This window comes from Giraffa tippelskirchi, chromosome 3 (assembly GCF_054371585.1).
Source record: "Giraffa tippelskirchi isolate mGirTip1 chromosome 3, T2T-mGirTip1v1.2.pri, whole genome shotgun sequence".
NCBI lineage: Eukaryota > Metazoa > Chordata > Mammalia > Artiodactyla > Giraffidae > Giraffa > Giraffa tippelskirchi.
In genome coordinates, this window is record NC_137277.1 from 188,846,249 (window position 1) to 188,870,079 (window position 23,831).

General features: G+C 51.6%; 3 protein-coding genes across 15 annotated transcripts in view; 1 reads left to right on the plus strand and 2 right to left on the minus strand.

Annotated features, from left to right (window-relative positions):
- Nucleotides 1-5,430: 5,430 nt before the first annotated feature.
- LOC145540352 (uncharacterized) lies at nt 5,431-15,267 on the minus strand. 2 transcript variants are annotated; one of them, XR_014078328.1, is made up of 5 exons: nt 15,115-15,267; nt 13,617-13,713; nt 7,489-8,283; nt 6,780-6,954; nt 5,431-5,953 (listed from the first exon to the last, which is right to left on the minus strand). XR_014078328.1 is itself a non-coding variant. In XM_081574892.1 (3 exons), exons 1-3 carry the CDS (start codon nt 15,253-15,255, stop codon nt 8,141-8,143), a joined length of 381 nt encoding a protein of 126 aa, XP_081431018.1. In that variant the 5' UTR covers nt 15,256-15,267; the 3' UTR covers nt 6,372-8,140. The 2 variants fall into 2 exon arrangements, 1 of the variants encoding a protein (XP_081431018.1); XM_081574892.1 differs by lacking the exon at nt 5,431-5,953 and having other exon boundaries at nt 6,372-8,283.
- On the minus strand, nt 14,884-22,754 carry UBXN10 (UBX domain protein 10). 12 transcript variants are annotated; one of them, XM_081574881.1, is made up of 4 exons: nt 22,687-22,754; nt 21,836-21,960; nt 21,366-21,513; nt 14,884-17,884 (listed from the first exon to the last, which is right to left on the minus strand). In XM_081574881.1, exon 4 carries the CDS (start codon nt 17,867-17,869, stop codon nt 17,024-17,026), a length of 846 nt encoding a protein of 281 aa, XP_081431007.1. In that variant the 5' UTR covers nt 17,870-17,884; nt 21,366-21,513; nt 21,836-21,960; nt 22,687-22,754; the 3' UTR covers nt 14,884-17,023. The 12 variants fall into 12 exon arrangements, with proteins under 12 accessions (XP_081431007.1, XP_081431002.1, XP_081431004.1 ...); XM_081574876.1 differs by having other exon boundaries at nt 21,366-21,565; XM_081574878.1 differs by having other exon boundaries at nt 21,366-21,568.
- Nucleotides 22,361-23,831, plus strand: part of PLA2G2C (phospholipase A2 group IIC) — a 28,570-nt gene continuing 27,099 nt past the window's right edge. The window contains exon 1 of the mRNA XM_081574891.1: nt 22,361-22,461. The gene's annotated coding sequence lies outside the window, so the exon portion shown is untranslated. The remainder of the gene's footprint in view (nt 22,462-23,831) is intronic.

The following is a 23,831-nucleotide window of genomic DNA, read 5'->3' on the forward strand; positions in this document are numbered from 1 at the left end:
AGACATTTTGACAGGCAGAAAGCGTTCACCAGAGGCCTTAAAAATAGCCCCGATTTCTGGTGGGATGTGGGGAGGATGAGAGAGGCGAGGAGGAAGGAAGAGGTTTCTGATGATGTACCCTGGGCATCAAAGAGCTGCTAGTCTGGGATTTCTGGGTTCAGATGATTCCAAACTGTTCCCTCTTCTCGGCAAGGGCCCTCCTGTCATGCCGGCGTTTGCTGACTTTTCTGGGGTCCCCCTGTGGGGTTGTCACGACATTGAAAGAGAGACTTTGCACCAAGCTTGCACCTGAGAGTCTGGCAGGCCGCCAGTGATTAGGGTGTTTGTTGCCTGGGAGATTCATGACATCCTCATTTAGGGAGGCAGTGTGTCCCTTTCTGTGAATTAGGGAAGGAGCGGAGGGGTCAGGAAGGGCGGCTTCCCATGGCTCTTGCAGAAGGTCCCAGCTGCCTCAGCCTGGAGTGTCAGGGGCCAGGCTGACTGCAGCGACGGTGCTGGACGAAGCCCAGCCTGCAGGGTGGTGGGCTGCCCACTGAGGTCTGTTTCACGGCAGCCCGGCCCTCCTCCGAGCACCCTAGTGGTCCAGATTGTGCTGACCCACTAGCATGGTTAATAGAAAAATGCCCCCGCTGTCCTCTGTAAAGGGCCTCGTCAATTGCCGAGTGCCTGGGAGCAAGCCGTACTTTATATGACAACAGCCTTAGCTCGGGTCCTCCAAGCAGACCTCCCCGTCTCACCATCCTTCACCCTTCACACAGCCACCAAGAGGCCTGTCTAGAACCAACTTCTGATTTGAGTCATGATACACTCTTCTTTGATGAGAAGAGTTGACTCATTTGAAAAGACCCTGATGCTGGGAAAGATTGAAGGCAGGAGGAGAAGGGGATGACAGAGGATGAGATGGTTGGATGGCATCACTGACTCAATGGACATGAGTTTGAGTAAACTCCAGGAGTTGGTGATGGACAGGGAGGCCTGGCGTGCTGCAGTCCACGGGGTAGCAAAGAGTCGGACATGACTGAGTGACTGAACTGAACTGAACTGAACACTCCTCTTTGGGGCTTGCCAGCTCAGCAGTAAAGAATCCACCTGCAATTCAGGAGATGCGGTTTCGATCCCTGGGTCAGGGAGATCCCCTAGAGGAGGGCACAGCAACCTCCTCTAGTATTCTTGCTTGCAGAATCCCATGGATGGAAGAGCCTGGTGGACTCCAGTCCATGGGGTCACACAGAGTCAGACACGACTGAAGCGACTGAGCACGCCCACATGCACGCTCCTCTTTAAACATCTCTGCAGGCTCCCCTTTGACCTCCAAGGGTCAAGTGCACCGTCCTTAGCATGGCTGTCAGGGCCCCTTGACAATCAACCTACCTAACACCGCTCGCCCCCAGAAAGACACACCCTGGGCACTCTGCACTCATCATACACGCAGGGCAGGCCCTTCCTGGCTCCAAAATCATCCCACTGCCCAGAAGGCTGTCCCCTACCTGCCTCTTCTCTGCCTGGAACCCCCTGTTTCATCATTTAAAACTCAGCTACAAGGTGACCCCCGTCTACGTGGCCTCCTCTGACGTTCTCAAGCAGAAGTCCGCACCCACCTTGACCACCGGGAGCCTCCTAGTGAAGGCCGAGATGCTTCCTGTTATTCAAGGGCCAGCCCCAGCACCCTCACCCTCTCATGCGCGGGGCTCGGGTAACTTTGAACGGTGCAGCCTGGCCTTGAGAAGCGTCACACGCTTTCCATTTCAGCCTCCTTAGGAAACTTAGGGTCAACCCCATAAGTTGTCCTGGGTGTGGGAATTGTGTAACTGAAGATTAGAGGATATTAAATGCCATTAAAAGGTCTCATCATTTCTGGGATAGCGACACAGAGAAGCCCCAGGACCTAGGACTACAATGAGCTCTGAGCTGTGGCGGGCTCGGGCTTCCCAGGTGGCTGAGTGGTTAAAGAACCTGCCTGCCAGCACAGGAAACATAAGAAACACAGGTTCAATCCCTGGGTCGGGAAGATCCCCTGGAGGAGGAAATGGCAACCCACTCCAGTGTTCTTGCTTGGGAAATCCTGTAAACAGAGGCTCTTGGCAGGCTACAGTCCCTGGGGGGTCACAAGAGTTGGACATGACTGAGCACACACACACACACACACACACACACACACACACACTGAACTCTGGCAGGAGTTCTCAACTGGAGGTGGGAGTGAAGGCGTTTGGGGCTTTTCTTACACAGACTGGATGCTGAATCCAAACCCCCCACCCCTTCACCTGCTATGACCTGCCCTAGTCACTGAGCATCAGAGTCACCCGTGTGCTGGGCAGTCACGCGTCCTTTCTGAATCTCCACCTCCCCATCTGTGAAAGGGAGCCGATGACGCTGGCCCCAGAGGAACACCCCGAAGACCAAATGAGAACCTGCCTACGAGGTTCTTGTGCTCTGCTTAGTTGCCCAGTCGTGTTGGGGTCTCTTTGAGACCCCAGCTGTAGCCCGCCAGGCTCCTCTGTCCGTGGAATTCTCCAGGCAAGAATGCTGGAGTGGGTAGCCAAGCCCTCCTCCAGGGGATCTTTCCAACCCAGGGATCGAACCCAGCTCTCCTGCATTGCAGGCGGATTCTTGACCATCTAAGCCACCGGGGAAGCCCAAGAATACTGGAGTGGGTAGCCTATCCCTTCTCCAGGGGATCTTCCCGACCCAGGAATCCAACCGGGGTCTCCTGCATTGCAGGCGGATTCTTTACCAGCTGAGCTACCAGGGTTCTTAGCAGACACTAAAAACAAGCGAGTCCCACTCCCTGCCCCTTCCTCGCGTCAGCTAGAAATTCTCCCCGGGTCCCATAGGCACCCGTGAGAGGGAGTCCTCAGTCGTGACACAACAGAGACGCTGAGGCCAGAGGGTGGGATGCCCCGGGGCAAAATGCAGCCCCTCTCCTCTTCTTCCTACAGCTTAGGGAGAAGCTCAGACGCAGCATGGCAAGGGGCTCTGTAGCTCTCACTCTTGTCTGTGACTGAGGGCTAGGGCGGAGGTGGCCCTGGTGTGCCCGCTGATTTCATCGTGGGGTGTAGACCGGCCTGGGAAGGGATGAGGCGCTCTTCCAGGAAGTACACCAGGTGGCGCTGTGGAGTAACCAGAGGGCCGAGAAGGGCCGCGGAGGCCCAAGCAGGCAGCGATGCTGGGGGCGGACAGAGAACCCTTGGAGGCCCACCTGCCGTCGGGCACAGGCGCCCCGCTCAGGAACACCCCTCCGACTCATCTGAGCACCAGCCAGCGTACCTCTGTCTGAGTTCCTTGCAGGGTTGTTGACAAGAGTGGTTGACAATATGCCACGTTCAATTCTAGGTGCCTTGTGTGAATGTGTGTGTTAGTCGCTCAGTCGTGTTTGACTCTTTGCCACCCCATGGACTGTAGCCCGCCAGGCTCTCTGTTCGTGGAATTTTCCAGGCAAGAACACTGGCGTGGGTAGCCATGCCCTCCTCCGGGGGATCTTTCCAACCCAGGGATCGAACCCAGCTCTCCCACATTGCAGGCGGATTCTTCACCATCTAAGCCATGGGGAAGCCCAAGAATACTGGAGTGGGTAGCCATTCCCTTCTCCAGGGGATCTTCATGTGTGTTAACTGGTAATTTTCACATCTCTGGGAGCTAAGCACACAAACCACCCTAACGAGAAACACTGGCAGCTGAAGCACAGAAAGGAGAAATGTAGCCCCGGGTGACCTGGCCATAGATGGGGGGCAGAGAATTGAGCCCGGGTGGCCTGGCCTCCTTACCCAAAGAGCTGACTTTGCCCCCCACAGCTTGGACACCTTTCAGGTTTACCTCCAGTGGCTTCAGGGTAAAGCAGCAGCCCTGGTCTGGAGAAGATACCTCAGGAGGCTGAAGATTCCACTTCCTCTTGGATAATCGACACTTAGGTTGCCATTTTCAAGAAGCCCAAACCCAGTGTGCCTGGCCTGTGCTCTTGGCCTGTGGGGCTTGCATTCACTTCTTCCCAAAATGTTTACCAGCCAGACAGCGGGTTCCAGGGGTACAGATAGGCAAGTTCCCAGTCCTTGTGGACTTTATACTGGGGTTGTTGCTGCTGCTGCTACTGCTAAGAAGCTTCAGTCGTGTCCGACTCTGTGCGACCCCACAGACGGCAGCCCACCAGGCTCCCCTGTCCCTGGGATTCTCCAGGCAAGAACACTGGAGTGGGTTGCCATTTCCTTCTCCAATGCATGAAAGGAAAAGTGAAAGTGAAGTCACTCAGTCGTGTCCGACTCTTTGCGACCCCATGGACTGCAGCCCACCAGGCTCCTCCGTCCATGGGATTTTCCAGGCAAGAGTACTGGAGTGGGCTGCCATCGCCTTCTCTGATACTGGGGTTGGGAAAACAGCTAACAAGCAAATCCATAAATAAGAAAATTTCAGAAAGTAAAAGAAAAAAAGAAAGTAAAAGCAGGTTGGGATCTTCCCGGTGGCTCAGATGGTAAAGAATCTGCCTGCAATGCAGGACACCCACATTGAATCACTTTGCCAACAAAGGTCTGTCTAGTCAAAGCTATGGTTTTTCCACTAGTCATGTACAGATATGAGAGTTGGACCATAAGGAAGGCTGAGTGCCAAAGAATTGATGCTTTCAAGTTGTGGTGCTAGAGAAGACTTTTAAGAGTCCCTAGGACATCAAAGAGATCAAACCTGTCAATCTTAAAGGAAATCAACCCTGAATATTCATTGGAAGGACCGATGCTGAAGCTCCAATACTTTGGCCACCTGATGCGAAGAGTTGACTCATTGGAAAGACTGTGATGCTGGGAAAGATTGAGGGCGGGAGGAGAAGGGGACGACAGAGGATGAGGTGGTTGAATGGCAATGGACATGAAAGTGTGTTAGTTGCTCAGTCATGTCCAGCTCTTTGTGACCGCATGGACTGTAGCCCACCAGGCTCCTCTGTCCATGGGATTTCCCAGGCAAGAATACTGGGGTGGGTTGCCATTTCCTGCACCAGGGGATCTCCTCAACCGAGGTCTCCTGCACTGCAGGCGGATTCTTTACTCTGGGACCTGAATTTGAGCACACTCCAGGAGTTGGTGATGGACAGGGAAGCCTGGAGTGCTGCGGTCCATGGGGTCACAAAGAGTCAGACGTGACCGAGTGACTGAACAACAACAATAAAGCAGGTTAAAGGGATAGAGGCTGGACAGTAGTTGGAGGAGGGGGAGGGGCAAAAAGAGTGCTCAGGTCGGGGCAGCTGGATCGTTCTGTGTGAAGTCCGAACCGCACATCTCCAAGTTCTGTGATCTCCTTCCAGAAGAGGAAACAGCATCTGACTTGAACAGCACCCTCGTATAACCACCTCTCCTGTCACAGCGTCAGTTTAGGCACAGGTTGTGCATTGATCAAGGGAAGACTTGTTTTGGAGCTCGGGCAGGCCGTCTGCACACCTCACTTGCTTACCTGGCCCCAGGTGTAAATGGCACAGGAACGCAGGCCCATTTGCGCTGGGTAGCCGGCCGGGTCAGAAGGCTCTGTGGCAGCTGTTGAAGTTGAACCTCAGTTTTGAGCGTTTTGCAGGAAGGAGCCTGTTCATGCTTACAGCTTGGCAGTAGTTCTCACTCTCAGCCAGATTTCCAGCTATGAGCGATAAAGATCCAGCCCCTGTGGGCTGCAGAACCAAAGAAGTGAAGGAGCCCTGAGAGATTGCCCAGCCTCTGCCTTCAGACAGGGAAGGTGTAAACCCCCCTGGTCCCAAGGCACTATTTCTCCTCTTGAATGCATCTAAGGGCAGAGGTCATAGAGGGATCCCAGATGCAATCATCCCCCGCCCCGACGTCCTCAGGGTTACACTCTGTCACTGGTTACCATGGTTTCATTCAGAAATGTGGTCTCCAAAAGGAACCTGAGCAAAGGTCACTAAAGTATTAGATTACTTATCTGGTATCCAGTGGCCGTCTCCCCTGCAGACTGAGCTTCTGTTCTCCTGAAAATGGGAAGCATTTAGAGAACAGGAACCTCCCTGTCTTCACCGCTAAGAATGTATTATCTTGATTAAGGTAATGAAGGACGTGCTCTGAAATATGTGGATGCAGACCAAAGCAGATGGACAGAATTAATCTGTGTTTGCCAGCTCTAGCCAGAACACTGCAGGGACTCTGCAGACCATGCCAAGCTCCTTGGGGATGGCACAGTGGAGGCGTGTCGCTGTGAACAGGCCGAAGGGCTTGGGTGACCCAGATGACCCGAGTCAGTTCTATGCCTTTGATGCTGAATATGTGTTTTGTTTTGTTTTGAAGGCAGGATATTTTAAGGCAGTTTCATTTCGGAGATGTTGACAGCTACCATGGGCAGCCCCATTGCTAGGACACAGAGGAACAGAGGATGAACGAGTCGTGGGCCAGTTTTCTTTTTAACATACTTTTTTGTATCGGGGTATAGCTGATTAACAATGTCCTGACGGTTTCAGGTGAATAGCGAAAGGACTGAGCCGTACATATCCATGTATCCATTCTCCCCCAAACTCCCATCCAGGCTGCCACATAACATTGAGCAGGGTTGCCTGTGCTATGGAGTAGGACCTTGTTGGTTATCCATTTTAAATATAGCAGTGTGTACACGTCCATCAGTCATGGGCCAGTTTCGAAGTCAAAGAGCCCAGCTGTGCACTGGCTCTGGAACATCGCTTCTCCCTTGGCTGGTTCTCTCCTCCCGGGCCGGGCCCTCGGAGCCTCCAGAAGCTTCCCCCTCCCCCGCCATCTGTGATCCCATTGTATCCTTCAGTGCATTCATTAACCCCCGGAAGTGCTTACTGAGGGCCTACTGCGTGCCAGGCGCTGCCTAGATGGTCATGCTAATCCGGTGATACGACAGTCTTCTGGGGGGCGGGGGTGGGGGTGGGCGGTGGGCAGCTTCCTGAGGACGGTGAGCACATCTTCATTCTTGCGTCCCCCAGTCCCTGGAGCAAAGCCACTGCTCTGTAAACATCTGTGGAGCAAACGAAGAGAGAAATGGCAACACTATAAGAGGGGTAGGTCCGGAAACAGAAATGAGCGTTTATCTCTATTTTTACGGGTGTCAAAAACATTCTCAGTAAATGCTGCTTCATCTGATTCTTCACAACAGCCCCTTGAGATGCACTTGTCTGCATCTGCGGCGGGAAGATGGAGGCTTGGGTGGAGTGTGAGCCAGTCAGTAGGAAAGGGGACTTTTGATGTCAAATCCTGTGCTCTTTGTACTCCACACAGGAGTGCTTCTTCTACGAGAGCTTGGGGGAGGGGAATACTGAGCTGGGGAAACCCAGGGAAGGGAGAGGTTGCTCCCAACCGAGAACTTCAGAGAAGGCTGGGCCCAAGGCTGCAGGGGGAGGGAGGAGGAAGCCCCCCACCAACGTTCGGCAGCTGGTCATTGAGTCCGTGGTCTGGCCCGTGGAGATGGAGCTAGAGAGAATCATAGACCGTGGGTGTTGGAAGGCACCTTGGAATGACCCTGCCAAGCAGCTCGTAGCCTGGGGACACTTACCATTCCCTGGGGGTGCTTCTAAAAGTGTTGTTCCCAGGCTCCATCCCCAGAAGATCTGGGGTGAGTCTTTCTAAAACCCTCCCAGAGCCTTTGGGATGCTGGGGCCCCCTTTAAAAGTCCATCCTTCAGTTGTTTGCCTACTGGACGCAGTCGTCGAGTTCAAAGCCATTTGGGAGGCGGCATGGCTGTGCTGAGTCAAAGGCTTGTTGGTGGTGGTCTGAACTGCCCCCAGACCTTGCAGCCTCACCCTTGTCTCCCAGCTGCATGCCCCCTACCCTTGGGCACACTGGTCCTCCCTCTCCTCTGCCTGAACACCAAGGGGCAGGTTGACTCCGAGTCTGTATGTTGATTTGGTCTCTCTTGAGCACCGAGCTCACCCCTGAACTTCCTGGAGATGGAACTGAGGAATCTAGATGGGTTGGTGCCCGATGCCTTGGCTGGTGGGGCATCGGGGGAAGGATGGCAGGGGCGCAGCCCAGCGTGCCCTGCCAGGACCGCACCCGGGAGCATTTCCAGTTAGTCCCCGGACGGTCTCCTCCACGGCCCCTCTCCAGGACGGACGGCGGTGGGGGCACATGGGAGCTGGTTCCCTGCGCTCCTACGCTGGCCTTTGCCGCCTCCATCCTCTTCTTAAAGCCCAAAGTAAAGGGAGTTAGAAGACTGTGGCTGGGTGGTCATTCATGGCTTTGACCAGGCTCCTGGGCAGCTGAACAGGGAGACCTCCTTCCAAGACTGTTAGTCGCAGATCAATAGGAATGTTTTCTGCCACTCTGGTGCTTAGCTGGTTTCCGACTACTGTCAAAGGAGATAAACCACAGGTATGATACTCACCACATGTGATTTTTAAAACTCTACATGCCTCTTCCCGCTAGGCTGGAAACTCCCTGATGCACGCGCATCTGAAAGGGCAGAGACCCGCCCGATTCACCTTTGTGCTCCACGTCTGCTGAATCCACGCATCCAGTCTGTTGGTTCAGTGAGAAGACATGCATTCAACCAAGATTTGAGTCATAAAAACCCAACATGAGTGTAGTTTAGTTCACGACTCTCTCTCTATATATATATATATAGAGAGAAAAGTGCAATGTTCCTGTCACCAAAAATGCACGTAGCAACAAATGTGAATATTAAGAACAAATTTCTCTCTCAGACCTCCCCCATCAGTCCCCACTCTCCTTGGCTGGAAGGAAGTGTTGGAAGAGTGGAATAGTGTCCCAGATTATGACAACAAATTAACTGCACCTTGAATTTTAATTTTAACATTAAAAATATTTTCAAAGACATGTAAAAAGTGTTAAGACTAATCAAAGACATTAAAAACATGTTTTAAAAACTTTTAGGTTCTATTTTCAACAAAAGTAGATTCAATAAAGCAGTAACTTCAAAACTGAATAAGCTGCAGTGAAAATGTTAGGTCCTTGTTATATAACCCTTCAAAAAGCAAAGCAGAAAAATGAGGGTTGTTTTTTTGTGTATATATAACTGCACCAACCTATCCTATTCCTATCAGAGTGGCAGAAGCCTATCAGAACTTCCCTGATAGCTCAGTTGGTAAAGAATCTGCCTGCAATGCAGGAGACCCCAGTTCGATTCCTCAGTCGGAAAGATCTGCTGGAGAAGGGAAAGGCTACCCACTCCAGTATTCTTGGGCTTCCCTGGTGGCTCAGCTGGTAAAGAATCAGCAGGTAAAGAATCTGCCTGCAATGCGGGAGACCTGGGTTTGATCCCTGGATTGGGAGGATCCCCTGGAGAAGGGAACAGCTACCCACTCTAGTATTCTGGCCTGGAGAATTCCATGGACTGTATAGTCCATAGGGTTGCAAAGAGTCAGACACGACTGAGCAACTTTCACTTTCACATCCTATTCCTGGAAATCTGTCCTAAAGAAATAATTCAAAAGCTGCAAAAAGCTACACAAAAGAAGATTCCAGCCTTGACTTCTGAATCAAAAACAAAAAAATCTGGCAAAGTGCAAATGGGAAATTTGCACTTAATAATTGCAAAGGGAAATACTTAATAATTTACAGTAGATCAACACATTGAAATCTTACTCAGTCTTATAATAATTATGAAGACTATAGAAATTTGGAAAAAGAATATAGTTGTGCTGGTTTTGCTGGGATCACAAATGTTAAAAATATGCATGTGTGTGCCTACTGGCAAGAACATAAGGTGCAAAATAATGTAATCTTTGAGAATGAGATAACATATACCAAAATATTAACAATGGTTGTCTCTGACTGAAAGGATTGTGGACGACTTCCAGTTTTTCCCTTCAATCTTCTCTATATTTTTCAAGTTTCCCATGTGTTTGATTTTGGAGGGAGAGTATAATGGATTCTGGAGTCGGCCTTTTCAGCCTGGAAAAATAATTTATGATGATGATACACACTGTGGGTCAGCATTTACTTTACTACTATTTCTACAATAAAATCAAGTATTACTTCTCTAAAAAGTAAACGGATTAGATACCCAGAAGGTGACTGCTTCTCACGACATCTGCGGCTACCTCTCTGGTCTTCACTGCGCACCTGGATTGTGGACATAACAGCTTCCACTCGGCTTCCCGCCCTTGGCTCTTGTCTGTTCTCAGCACAGCAGCCAGAGTGCTGATCCGAGTGTACATGTCGGTCGGCCCTCTCACAGCCCCTGCGGGGCTCCCGTCCTACCCGGAGGCGCAGCACCTTAGAGGTCTCACGTGCTCTGTCTCCCCACCCCCATCTCCAACAGCTCTACCCACTCCTCCCTCCAGCCACACTGACTGCCCTTCCCTCCAGCAGGCTAGCAATGTTCCCTCCTTGGGACCTGGGCGTCCCCTCTGCCGGGAGCAGGCTCCCAGCTCCTGGAGTCCTCAACCCCCACCCCCCGCTCCCAGGAGCATGGTTGATTCATTTCGAGTTTTCTGCTGTTCAGGCATTGCTTTGTCTATGAGGTCTGCTGGACCAACCACCTCCCTGTGTAAGATCACATCCTCTCCACCCCCTCATGCTCTCCAGATCCCCCTCACCATGCTCTGCTTTCCAGGTTCCATCACCTGTATCCTTCTCTATCATACTAGTCCATATATTATTTATTATATATATTGTTTCTTTTCTGTCTCAGGCATTAGAATGTAACCTCCCTAAAGGAAGGAAATTGGGCCTGTTCTGTTCCCTCATAGATTTAATACATGCCTGTCTTATAGGTGCCTATAAATATATTTTGAACTACAGCTTATTTAAATAAGATGAGTTCCTGTTAGGACCTTCATTAAGAAGGAAAAAAGCAGACTTCCCTGGTGGGACAGTATATAAGAGTCCGCCTGCCAATGCAGGGGACACAGGTTCGATACCTGGTCCAGGAAGATTCCACATGCCACGGAGCAACTAAGCCCGTGGGCCACAACTACTGAAGCCTGCGTGCCCAGAGCCTGTGCCGGCAACAGGCGAAGCCACTGCAGGGAGAAGCCTGTGCACTGGAGGGAAGAGTGGCCCCCGCTTGCTGCAACTAGAGAAAGTCCGCGCGCGGTGACAGAGACCCAGTGCAACCGAAAATAAATAATTAAAAAAAAAGATGGAAAAAATTGAGCTGAGGTCCAGGCCTGAGTTGGAGAAACTAACAAAGCTCTACAGGGTCTGGATCCAGAGTCTTCGGGACACGGCCCATGGAAGTCGGGTCTGGGTTGGCTCTGCAGCATCCTTGGGCTGGAGAAAGACCCTGACCAGAAGCCAATGTGCATAGGAAGGAAATGCATGAAAGTTTTTTGGATAAAGCGTGTAGAGAATCTCAAAGCTATTAATTGCTTTAATTAAGAGATGCAACTAAAATGTTCGCTTCACTTAATGTACAGTTTAACTCAATTACCATCTAACTCTAGGGGTGTGATTACCGACCAAGGTTAGTTTATAAGAAATCCTTGTTTCAGTAAAATAATACATTGTTTATCTAAACCTCTTCCGTGCCTCCCTCCCCTGCCTCTGTTCATTCCATTCATCCAAATCCAACATCTGATTTGGGGTGCATTTCCTCTCAAGAGGGCAGATAAAACCACTGTCTTTGGTGCAATTAACAAAGCTCCTTGTTTCATAATTTCCACGCCCACCTGTTCTTCTGTTCTTTGCAATGAGGAGATCTGTGCCGTGGGGCCTTGGGCCAGCTGATAGCTGCCACTCTCTGACGTCCACCCTCTAGCAGAGAGGTGGGACCGTGTATCTGCTCTTGCTGGTGAGTACCACTGACAGACATCCTGGGTCTGCTCCGGCCCCAGCCCACTGTTAACAGGTGTGCCCAGCCAGCTGCAGGCAGACCATTCAAAAAACAAGGATCATGACATCCGGTCCCATCACGTCATGGAAATAGATGGGGAAACAATGGAGATAGTGACAGACTTTGTTTTCTTGGGCTCCAAAATCACTGCAGATGGTGACTGCAGCCATGAAATTAAAAGACACTTGCTCCTTGAAAGAAAAGCTATGACCCACCTAGATAGCATGTTAAAAAGCAGAGACATTACTTTGCCAACAAAGGTCCATCTAGTCAAAGCTATGGTTTTTCCAGTAGGCATGTATGGATGTGAGAGTTGGACTATAAAGAAAGCTGAGCGCAGAAGAACTGATGCTTTTGAACTGTGGTGTTGGAGAAGACTCTTGAGAGTCCCTTGGACTGCAAGGAGATCCAGTCAATCCATCCTAAAGGAGATCAGTCCTGGGTGTTCATTGGAAGGACTGATGCTGAAGCTGAAATTCCAATACTTTGGTCACCTGATGTGAAGAGTCAACTCATTAGAAATGACCCTGATGTTGGGAATGATTGAGGGCAGGAGGAGAAGGGAATGACAGAGGATAAAATGGTTAGATGGCGACACTGACTCAATGGACATGAGTTTGAGCAAGCTCTGGGAGACGGTGAAGGACAGGGAAGCCTGGTGTGCTGCAGTCCACGGGGTCGCAAAGAATCGGACGGGACTGAGTGACAGAACAATAGCAAAGTCCACTCAGGTAAATCCCAACTCGTTAAACTATCTTGTCTTTTAAGAAAATGGATTATGTATCCAGAATCCGGCCATCTCTCATCAAGTCTATGACTACCACCCTGGCCCAAGCCACCACCATCTTGTCCCTGATTACTAACAACATCTAGGAGTGGGTCTCTCATCTTCCACCCTGACCCTTATAGTCTGCTCAACTCCGCAGGACCGTGGGACTGAGGCTTGCTTCATTGAACCTATTGGAAGCTGCCATACCAGTTGTTCACCTTCTTGAGATCTAAGTGTGTCCAAAAATACTTCCAGAGACTTGGGTTTGTGCATCAGCTGTTCAGGGCGGCTGCTGTTTCCTCAAGCGTTTGAAGACAGGGGCACATGGACGGATGTCAGCCAGGGCTGGTGGAAACTGCCCTCATCAGGAAAGGAAAATGTCGCATCTCCAGTGTAGACAAATAAAACACCCAGTTTCATGTTTGTAATGTGAGTGACTGTCCTGTGTGTTGATGAGTGAGTCACCAAGAGTCTGCTCCTCTTGATGGCTAACTCCTCCGCAGTGGCCCCCCGCCCTCTCTGCTTCCATGGTGGAGTTTGGTTGGTTCTGGTTTCAGGGCGAGGGTAAACATGCTCAAAGTCTTAACTTTATCATGGGGTGTTGCCTTGATGGGACTAAGAGAACAGATATACCTGTGTTATTCTCAGAATGATTTTCAAACTAACGCTGAAGCAAAGTGATCTAGTTTTCTTTGCAATTCTGTTTAAGAGGCATAAAAGTAGATCAACTGACTATAAAAGGCTCATCTAAAGTATACTCTGAACCACAGGGAACTGTGCACCCTTTTATCTCAACTTAAGATGAAACCCTTAGTTAAAAAATGTGTAAAGAGAAACTTTTTTTGCTTCTTGGGGCAAGGTGGCTTTCTTTGCCATCAGACAAGTGGTTTCAAATGGTTGCAGAGTGTGAACCAAAGCCAAGTCTAGTGTGTGGGATGCCTTGCTTTTGTCATGCCTGATAGTGAGAGTGACCCGTCACTAGTCTTTGAGGTTTTGCACTGGAATAAAAGCCTCAAGCCTGCACTGGATAGAAGCCTCAAGCCTGTTGTTTTGGTTTGTCTGTCTGTCTGTTTATGGGGCGCTCAGGGTGGCTGCTGGCCATGGTCATGCTTACCTCGCCTCTTCAGCAGGACTGCCCTTGATTCGCGGCTGTGGGCTGCATCCCCGGGTACTTTCAGGGCAGGGACTGTTGTGTCAGAACCACCTGCCATCTGTTGGCGAAAATTTTTTGGATTCTATGTGATGAGTCACTTCTTTCTCCTGCTGTTCCTTCTGCTGCCAGGATGAATTTACCTAGTGGACTTTATCAGGTGATGGGGCGGAGTGGCTTGGCATGAAGCTTTGTCCTGTGCAAACAAAGTTCAGGTCCCTGATGAGCGATCGTCCCAGAGCCAGCACTAGAAGATGTGGGGAGGAGGCTCCCCTGAGTTTCCACAAGACGGAGAGAAGACCAGATGCCATCCAGCCTGGCCCTCACTCCAGGACCCTCCCAGATAAGAGCGACAGCTGTCACCTTCAGCTGGCTGGAGTCCACAGTCTAAGGTGGTTCCACATTTTCTTGCCAATGCCATCCTGCTAGGGTGCCAACGCTGGCCAGCAAGCACTGCACAGAGCGAGCCCTGGGTGACTTTTGGTTAAATGAGTAACTCAGGTCTGCTGCAGAGGAGGCCACCTTCAGACCTACAAGGGCCACCATGAGTTGGGCCCATGGGGCTAGGGCACCTGATGGGCAGTACCACCTACAGAGCCAAGAACTCAGAAATTCTGATACAGTCTGTTCTTGCCAGCCTCAAGAGGAGAGTGAGTACGTGGAATGATCTTGGGGAGAAATTCAGAAGTCTCTTCCCATACAAACAAGCTTAATGCTTTGATAGGCTTTCCTGCTGGTGCAGTTGGTAAAGAATCTGCCTGCAGTGAAGGAGAACCCCTGCAATGTGGGAGATCAGGTTTGATCCCTGGGTTGGGAAGAGCCCCTGGAGAAGGAAATGGCAACCAACTCTATTATTCTTGCCTGAGAAATCCCATGGACAGAGGAGCTGAGGGCTACAGTTCATGGGGTTGGAAAAAGATGGACAGGACTTAGTGACTAAACCACCACAGTGCTCTGATATGAGCTGAGATCAGCAGCTTTGGGAAGGGTAGACATCTGGAGTGCCTGGGAAAGAAGACTTGGAACTCATAGCGGAGCCTAGTCCTTTGCCAAGGAGGAAACTGCAGACCAGGTCCACGCAGCTGTCTGTCCAAGAGCCACGTGCGGTGGCTGAAGTCTTGGGCTGAAATAAGATGACATCTCTACTGACTCATTTTCACGTAAATTGACCTTTTTGTTAGTATTGTCATCTTTTGTCCCCTCCAACACACATAAACACAAAAAAAGCTTGTTAAGGAGTTTCAAATCTAGCTTTATTAACAGATCCCCAAATATACTAAAATATTTCTATGCTTTATGCTCTCCATTTTTTTACCACCCCAAAATTCTAAGCTAATAGCAGCAGCAAATCCCTAAGTGCACAACATTCTCCTTCAAGCTTGCTCCATTTCACTGCAGTTTTCTAAAGATTTCCTGCCTGGAGAAATTACCAAGTCCCAGGTGGGTGGGATTTTATTCTTACCACAGAGTAGGTGTGACTTCGTGGGAGGCTCTTCCTCCAGCCTCCGAGATCAGAGGCAGAGTTCTGTGCTCCAAGTCCCGGGTGGGAGGTGACACTCCTGGACTGTGAGTACCAGGCACGAATCACCTGGACCTTCTGCATGGTCAGCGGCTGGAGGATGTGGCCAGTGGTGGGGGCCTGCCTGAGGCACTGCCCGCCCTGGCTGACCTTTGCAATCAGAGGAGTGGCTAACCAAATGGCATTAAGAAATGTTGCAAAACATTCCAAAATAGCCTATTCTAGAATGATCTGGGTGGTGTGGGATGCAGTTTGGGACAAGGCAAGCCTTCTTCAGAGAAATGATGCTGGTGTTAATCTCCAGGGCTGTGTTATCTATTTGCTGGAAGTAACATTTTCAACTGCAGGCCTTATCTATGCCCAAGATGCCCCTGGTTTTGGTTTTGGTTTGTTTTGCTTTTTTGGCAGCACGTGGGATCTTAGCCCCTTGACCAGGGAATCGAACCCACACTCCCTGCATTGGAAGCCTGGAGTCTTAGCTGCTGAACCACCAGGGAAGTCCTGACATGCACTTGCTGCTATGCTTCTAGAAGTCCTGCCTTCTCTGTGTACCTAGCAAGTGGGGGTGCTTACTGGTACTCAGGGCTTCCTGACAGCAGGGCTCTGGGAGGACAAGTGTTCCCCACTCTGAATGGTGATTTGGCCATAAAGGGGATCCAGAGGCGACGTGGGAGCCTTGCTGAGCTCACCACACAAGGGAACTTTGGCAGATCTCCACGTCAGCACTTCAGAGCTGAAAAAACAAGGCTTGGGGGTGTGCCACACAGCTGCAGGCATCACGCTGACTGACCAGACATTTACTTGGGCACATGGTCTTGGCACAGGTGCAGCAAAACGACATCAAACCCAGGCGCCCTCTTCCTCCAGGGGATTCTAAATCAGAGAATGCGGGCGCCTGTGTTATCTCCGGGGAGCCTCTGTGCTTGAAGTTGGGAGACCCTGAAACTGGGGGATAAAACAATACATCCACACCCAGGTCAGCCAAGGGGGCCTTTCCTACAAACTTGTGCAGACTTGTGGGGTTTTGTGTCACTTAAAAACAAAAGATACCACCACTGACAAATGCCAAGGATGCCAGATTCTGCTGGCTTTTCTTAGTTTGGGGGAAACTTTGCACACAGAGAGCAGCTACCAAAAATTGTAAACCTGGTCAGACTCTGTTAAAAATATAAAGTGGCTCCTGGCTAATCACTGCTTATGGAAGGGATTTACTTTCCAGCTCTTGGACTCTCTCGGAAATGTTGATGCGTTGGGGGATCTGTATTAGCAAAAGACTTATTCTTTCCCCTGAAACCACCTCACATAAATGGTAATCCCCAAGAACTCAAGCCACCCGAGCCTGGCAAATGGGCTGCTCCCAAAACAGGGTCAACTGCCTGCTTCTTAAAGATGCTTGGAAGCAACACAAATGCCAGTGCAGTACTTCCTCAACCCTGGTTATTTAACAGACCAGAATCCTCTCTGGGAAGTGTTTAATCCTGCCTTGAATACAGAAAGGCGAACCATTGGCTTCAAGCGAGTGCAAGTTCATTGGAAAGGCAAGCAGGTGCTCCAGGAAGGACCCGAGCAGCAAAGGAGAAGGCCTGAGCACAGCTCTTCGGGAAACAGCCTTGGTCACTTGCCAGTTCACTCCAGCGATGGAGAGAAGTGAACAACGGGAAGAGAATCTTCTTAACGTGTTTGGTACATGTGTAGATTTCACGGCTTCAAAGATGCTTGGAGGGTGAGCATCCCAAGAGCCGCAGATGCACCGGATCCACATGGCACTTGGAAGCAAGTTGCCGGGGAGGCCGTGGCACCCAAGCACGCTCCTCGCTGAGACACCCAGGACTCCAGTTCGATAGCTGCGGACTCAGGACCAGCTTTCCCCCTCTTCCTGGGAGATGCCCAGCACCGACTTGTTGGGGATTCCACAGTCCTGCAGAGACTTGCTGAGGTCAGAGAAATGTCTCCTGGGCACCTCCATCGTTTCAACGCTGCAGTGTCGGTAGCTGGCCTGGTTCTTGTGTTCGGCCACGGCCACCACGGTCTGCAAGTCATCAGTTGGCCGGAAGTGGCGGACGAACCTTTGGCCTGAGGGTGAGCGGATGGCAAGCAGCAGTCTTGGCTCTTGATCTGATGGCTCTTCCAGGTCTCCGGCCCTGGAGGAGGTCTGTCTTTTGGTCTGCACGAAGATTCTCCTCTCTGGGGAGCAGGCTTGAGCCTGGGGATCTTTTTCGCCCGTCTCTGTGGTGCAGGGCTCCTCCTGGGAAAGAGCCTGAGTGCTGCCGAGCTGCAGGGAGCCGGCCTTCTTAGCAATAGTCTCCAGGGCGCCCTCCTCCAGGGTCCTCCTGTTGATGGAAGGGAGGACTGGGTATTTATTGAGGGAAGAGGACGCCCCAATGGGTACCTGCTGCAGCAGCTCCGGGATCTCACTGGGGGCCCCCTGATCTGTAGATTTGGGGGTGCAGGCTCCTGGTTTCTGGCTGCTCGGCGACTCGCAGGGAATGGCTGCAGGCAGAGAGGGTGGTGCGCGGCCAGAGCACTGCTCCGTGCCCAGGCGCTTGTGCAGTCTTGGCCGAGTACGTCCCTTGGCAGACTTGGGCCTCGTGACATGCATGTTTAGTGAGTCTGGCTGCCAAAGGAAGCTGTCAGTCGCCGTGCTGCCAACTGGGCTGCATTCAAGGGGGGCTATATTCACAGGGGCTTTGGTGGCCATGGCTTCTCAACACCCCTAAGGAACCAGGAGAAAAGAGGAGGCCATGGGTTAAACGTTCTGGGACTTCTGGACCTGAGCCATTCACTCCCCAGGGGCCAGAATAAGGACCAGTAGGGGTGGGGGGAGGGGTAGTAGAGAGCAGCTCCGCTCTAGGAGCTGCAACTCATTCATTCATTCATTCATTTCAGGCATTGGAAAGTATCAGTGAACCCAAGTCCCTGCAACTCAAAATATTGTAGTGAGAAGAGACTGGTGTTAAACCCACAGCAAATAGATCTTTTGAAACAGTAACAACTGCTATCAGGAAAATCAAAGTATTTCACCAGAGAGTGACTGGGCCTCCCTGGTAGCTCAGTGGTCAAGAATCTGCTTGGGATGCAGGAGTGCTCAGTTCCTCAGTCATGTCTGACTCTCCAACCCTATGCACTGCAGCCCACCAGGCTCCTCTGTCCATGGGGATTCTTCAGGCAAGAATGCTGGAGTGGGTTGCCATGCCCTTCTCCAGGGGAGCTTCCTGACCCAGGGATGGAACCCAGGTCTCCCACACTGCAGGTGGATTCTTGACTGTCTGAGCCACCAGGGAAGCCCAGTAGCTCCCTTTGTTCCAAAGAGGGAAAGGAACCCTGTTCGATTGCCCAGCCGGGAAAGCAGGCTCAGCTTCACTTAAGAGCTGAAAGCCAGACCCACAAGTGGCGTGCACTCCGTACAGAGGAGGGGCCCAGTCCTCACTGGGGAAGAGCCCCTCTCTGTCACCCCAAGTTTTCCCTCCCTCTATCTTTCCTCCCTCTTTTCACATCTACCCAGAGCTTCTTTTCATTCAACCTTGTGTGGCCTTGTGCACTTCATTTCATGCAATGACCCTCTGCTGCCCCCAGTCACTGGCCAGAACTCACAGGGAGGACTTGGCTTCCAGACTGGGGTCGGCAGTCCCTTTCCATAAATGGCCGGAGAGTAAATATTTTTGGCTCTGTGGGCCTGTCACAGCTACTCATCTCTGGCTGTGTAGTGTGAAAGCCGCCATCGACAGTGTGGAAATGAACGGGTGTGGTTTTGCTCCAAGAAAACTGCCTTTATGGATACTGGCATTTGACTTTCCTATCATTTCCATGTGGCACGACATAGTCTTCTCTTTATTTTTCTCAACCATTAAACACGATTGTTCGCTAGCGCAGTGCTGTGCTTAGTCGCTCAGTCGTGTCCGACTTCGTGCAGCCCCATGGACTGCAGCCCGCCGTGCTCCTCTGTCCACGGGGATTCTCCGGGCGGGTTGCCATGCCCTCCTCCAGGGGATCTTCTCGACCCAGATCAAACGGAGGGTCTCCTGCATGGCAGGCAGATTCTTTACCATCTGAGCCTCCAGGGAAGCCCTGTTAGCTCGTGAGCCACACAAAAACGGTGGTGTGGGGACTCTCCCTGGTGGTCCAGTGATGCAAATCCACCTTGCAATGCAGCAAGGTGACGTGGGTTCCATCCCTGCCTGGGAAACTAAGATCCCACATGCCGTGGAGCAGCTAAGCCTGCGCCCTGCAACCAGAGTCCCTGCACCGCATCAGAGACCCCACGTGATGCAGCTGAGACCAGACAGAGCCAGCCAGACAAATATTAAAACAAACAAAAAACCCAGAAGGGAAGAGTGATGCCCCAAGGCCATCAAGCCAGCCTCAGAAACAGAACCCAGGTCCGTAAGGCCCAGTCCTCAAGGACCAAGCTTGGCGTCTCCCCCACCACTGATCACGTCCTGTTTCTCCCGCAGCTGTTGACATTTCTGGTACATTGCTTTCTTCATCTATAGAAGTAGCTGCATGACCTTGAAAACATTATGTAACTAGCTCTAAACCTCAGTCTCTTTATCTGCAACATGAAGACAGTAATATGAAGCACAGTAGGTAAGGCCATAAAAACCAGACTTGTAAAGGCTTAATTAAGTGGGAAGGCTTTTCTGCTTTTGGTTTCCTGTTTATTTAGTGCTTTCAATTATTTAAGGTCCAGAAGTCTTACCAGCTGCCTCCGAGTTCTTCTCCAGGGTGGCCGTGGTGGGTCCCCTCCCCGTCACCTCTAACTAGCTGGGTGACTCACGGGACCCACGTATGCTCCCCTCACTGCCCAGAAATGCCAGCAGGTTGGCTCCAACGAGCTACAGCTTATGAAACTGTCTCCAAAAAAGTGTTCTCATGTGTCCCTTCTTCTCCCACAATTAATTTATTTATTTGTGGCCATGCCACAGGGTGTGTGGGATCCTACTTCTCTGACCACAGATCGAACCTGGGCCCTCAGCAGTGCAAGCACAGTGTCTTAACCACTGGGCCGTCAGGAAGTCCTCCCAATCCCACACTTGAGTCACATACTTACCTCTCATCGACTTACTCCAAGCTACTTTCATCACACAACCCTGAGTGATTCAACTCAAGCCTCTTAGTTCTGCACCCCAATATTCCCATTCTGTGCATATTACTACCACTGCCTAATTTTAGGGTGTATGGCCTTTCTTGCTACTAAAACCACAACTAAAAAAAAACACGCAACATCCCTATGTATTCCTGAAGTCCTACTCAGCTCAAAGTCTGCTCTGTCTTAACTGCAAGGCCCTTGTGTGTACTCCACTCTGCTCACAGACTGAGCCTTTCCACACTCCCAAGTTCCCACTTCTAGTCTTTCACACTCAATCTGGCTGCTGGGGAGTTTGGGAGCCTTCTCGGCATTAAAAAAAAAAAAAAAAAAAAAACACCCTGCCCAACTCCTTGTTAATTTAATCGATTTTCTGATCAACTTTGAAGAATGTGGGGCTTTTTCCCCTTCAATTTTAAAGTCTTTCACTTGTAATTAAGCAGCTCTGCACCTGAACTCAGGGCAGCAGGGGAAGGTCAGAACTGCCCAACTGTTCTGCCAAAGAGAAGCTCAACTGGGAAACGGACTCCCCCTCTCTGCCCACCCTCCCCCCTCGAGGAAGGGCTATTAATTCGCCACAGCTTCTACAGAATTATCACAGACTTGGCTTCTAACTCCCACACACGCCTGGGGAAGGTTTAACTGTCAGTAAGTTTGGTAACTTAGAAACCTCTTCCTTAACAACTTTGATGAGGAAAGTCATGTGTTCTTGCAGGCTCTCTGCTGGATTATTTTTAACAGTAAAACTTGTCTGTGTGCATGCACTTTCTATACCTTTTGGTGCTATATAATTATCCATGTTCAGGGGGTGTCATAGTCAAGACACCCTGGTCATAAGATAACATGACTTTGAGCTATCTCAGAGGGAAAAAAAACCTCAATTATGACTAATTCCTTTAAGCCCACTCATGGTTATTTAGAGATTAACACCTCCTTCAGGTAAAAGCGTTCCATCGAACCTGCTTTCATAACCCTCTGCCTCCTCCCAAGCCCAGGGACCATCTGCTATGTGGAGGGAGCACCAACTCTCCCCAGTTTTCCTGCAGGGAGAGGCGAGGAGGGGAAAACAGGTGTTTGGGGACCTGGGCCAACAGTGCCTTTATATTCTCACCTTGGGTCTCAAAGTCTACCTGGGAGGCTTCTGCCACAGCCATTGTCAACCCTGCTCAGCTCAGCTCACCACCTCTAGGCCTGGCACACTCTCAACCACAGAGTGATTTTTGACAGGATCTAGGCGTAGGCTTCCGTCAAGCTGCCAGCTGAATAGGCAAGTGGCCTGTTTACTTAAACATAATAGCTGTACCCAGAGGCCTGCTAGGAGTCAGAAAACAAACATTGATAACTGTTCCCAAGGAACCACCAAAAGACAGGTACCCGTTTCTTAGGATTCATTACCAAATCACCTGGAAAGAAGAATTTTGACCCGAGAAGCTAAAGTCCTATTCCTGCTTCCCAAAGGCTCCTACCTCCCCCCAGCGGGTCAGACCACCCTATCTCACAACCCAAATCTAAGCCTAAGATAAACGCAATAAAATATAACCACCCACACACCATCTGCTGGTATATACCAAGGATACATACATTTGTTTTGAATTGGTCTTCCAAAAATGTTTATCAGTTAATACTCTTCCCTGCCAATCCCCACCTCCTTGTGAGGTTTTCAGGATGAAAACGCTCAGAAGAATCAACAGGAGAAGACAGTTGGCCTGAAAATGAGAACCCTTTGGTACCATTCCCAGTTCTGCCCGGGACTAATGATTAGAATACACTGTCTTGTGCAGAGTGCCACGTTCAAAGGGGGGAGTGGAGAAACGGGACCACAAGACCACCAAGTGATCAAAGCTTTGGAAAAGGAATTGGGGATGATTCCAATAGCAGTGAGGGGCGGGGATCAGGGGTCGGTGGAGGGGAAGAGCTCAGTTATGTTCCAAGTACAGGCAGCTCCAGAAGGAAGCAAGCTTAGGCAGCGGAGCCAGGTGGGAGGAGGGGCAAGAAAGAGCCTCTAGAAAGTGCCAGCTGCTTTGGGTGAAAGGGCACTGGTCTGGGGGAGGCTCGGAGCGGCTTCCGGCCTCTGCCCGCGTCACAGGACGTCCGCCTGTCCCTCTCAGTCTGCGTCCGGCTGTACCCCAGCCAGAAGGACATGGCCCAACGGCTTCCACGACCCCTCGGCTTCAGCAGAGCCCGGGAGCCGTCCCCGGCCGGCAACGGTGAGCTCTGGCCAGCCGGGTGGGCTCTGCCCCTGGGGAGTAGCCCCTTCCCTCCTGGAACCCCAGCCTGTCTCCCGGGCTTCGCCCCTGGGCCCTGCTCTGGGGAGGGCCTCCCCGGGTGGGGGGGCGGGTGGGACGAGCCCTCTGGGGCTCGAGTCTGGCCTCTCCAGGCCCCCGGGGAGGCGAAGACAGACCCTGGGGCCCGGCCCAGCCGGCCGCGCTCACCTCCCCGCGCGGCTCCATCGGCTGTCGGTGGCAGGGCCCAGCCTGCGGGTAAACAGCCCGGGTCTCCCGGGCAACCACGCGGGTGGGCGGCCACGTGCTTCCGGTCTGACCGGAACAGGCCAGAGGGGGCGGGCGGGGAGGGGCGTCCCGGGAGAGTTGGGGCTGGGACCGGTGCCAGAGTCCCTGCCTCCTCTCCTCCTTGCCTCGCTTGCCTGCCTGCTCATCTCCTGGGGGGAGAGGGCACCAGGGGAGGGGAGCCCTGGCCTGGGGCTGGGGGCGGCCGTCCTGCCCGCCTCAAACTCTTTTTGTGACGAGTGAGTCAGGCCCTGACCTTGTCAGTGTCCCTGGTTTTCAGATGAAGCTGCTGAACTGGCTGATTCTTGTGAACCCGGGAATCCGAGCGGCTGTTGTAAGGGCATCTGTTTGGGTCTGGTACCGCTTGTCTGCCTGATGTGCCTTATCTCAGCGCTGCCCTGTCAACACCCGCCTCTTGACCTCCTCCTTTCCCCATCAGCCTCCCACTCGCAGGCCACATCCAAAACCCTCCTGTAACTACATCTGCAGCCGGCTGACCCGTCTGACCATTCCTGCTTTGGTTAACTCCAGCCACTTCTACCACGCTTGCCTTCCAGCACCTTCCAGAGGCGGGTTCATGGCCTTTTCTGCTTTCTCCCCATCAACCTGCGTCTTCCCTACCCTGTCAAATCCAAGCTCCGTTGCCTCATCTGTTACCTCGCAAGAATCCGTGCCCTGTCCTGCGGTTCTTCCATCACTCCCACCCGATAAAATCCCAGCCAGTCCACCCACATCAAGGTCCTGAAGAAATCCTGACAGGCAGTGATGTCATGGAAACGTGTGGTCTCCAACCTCAACTGGACCCTCAGCCTTAACACAGAAATCCTTCCCCTCTCCCCCAGCTCGATTTTGACTCCCTTCTTCTCACTGGCTGTTTCAAACCTTGTCCTCTCTCCTGAAATCTCTCACCTCTCCCCATTCCTCCTCCTGCTCAGAAGATAACCTTTCTCCCTCTTCAGAGAGAAAATAGAAGCCATCAGATGGAATCTTCCTCAGCTTTCTGCCCTCAGACCTGCAGACGTGCTTACTTCCGTCTCCTTGCTTTACTTTCTCCCTCCGGTTCCAGTGGG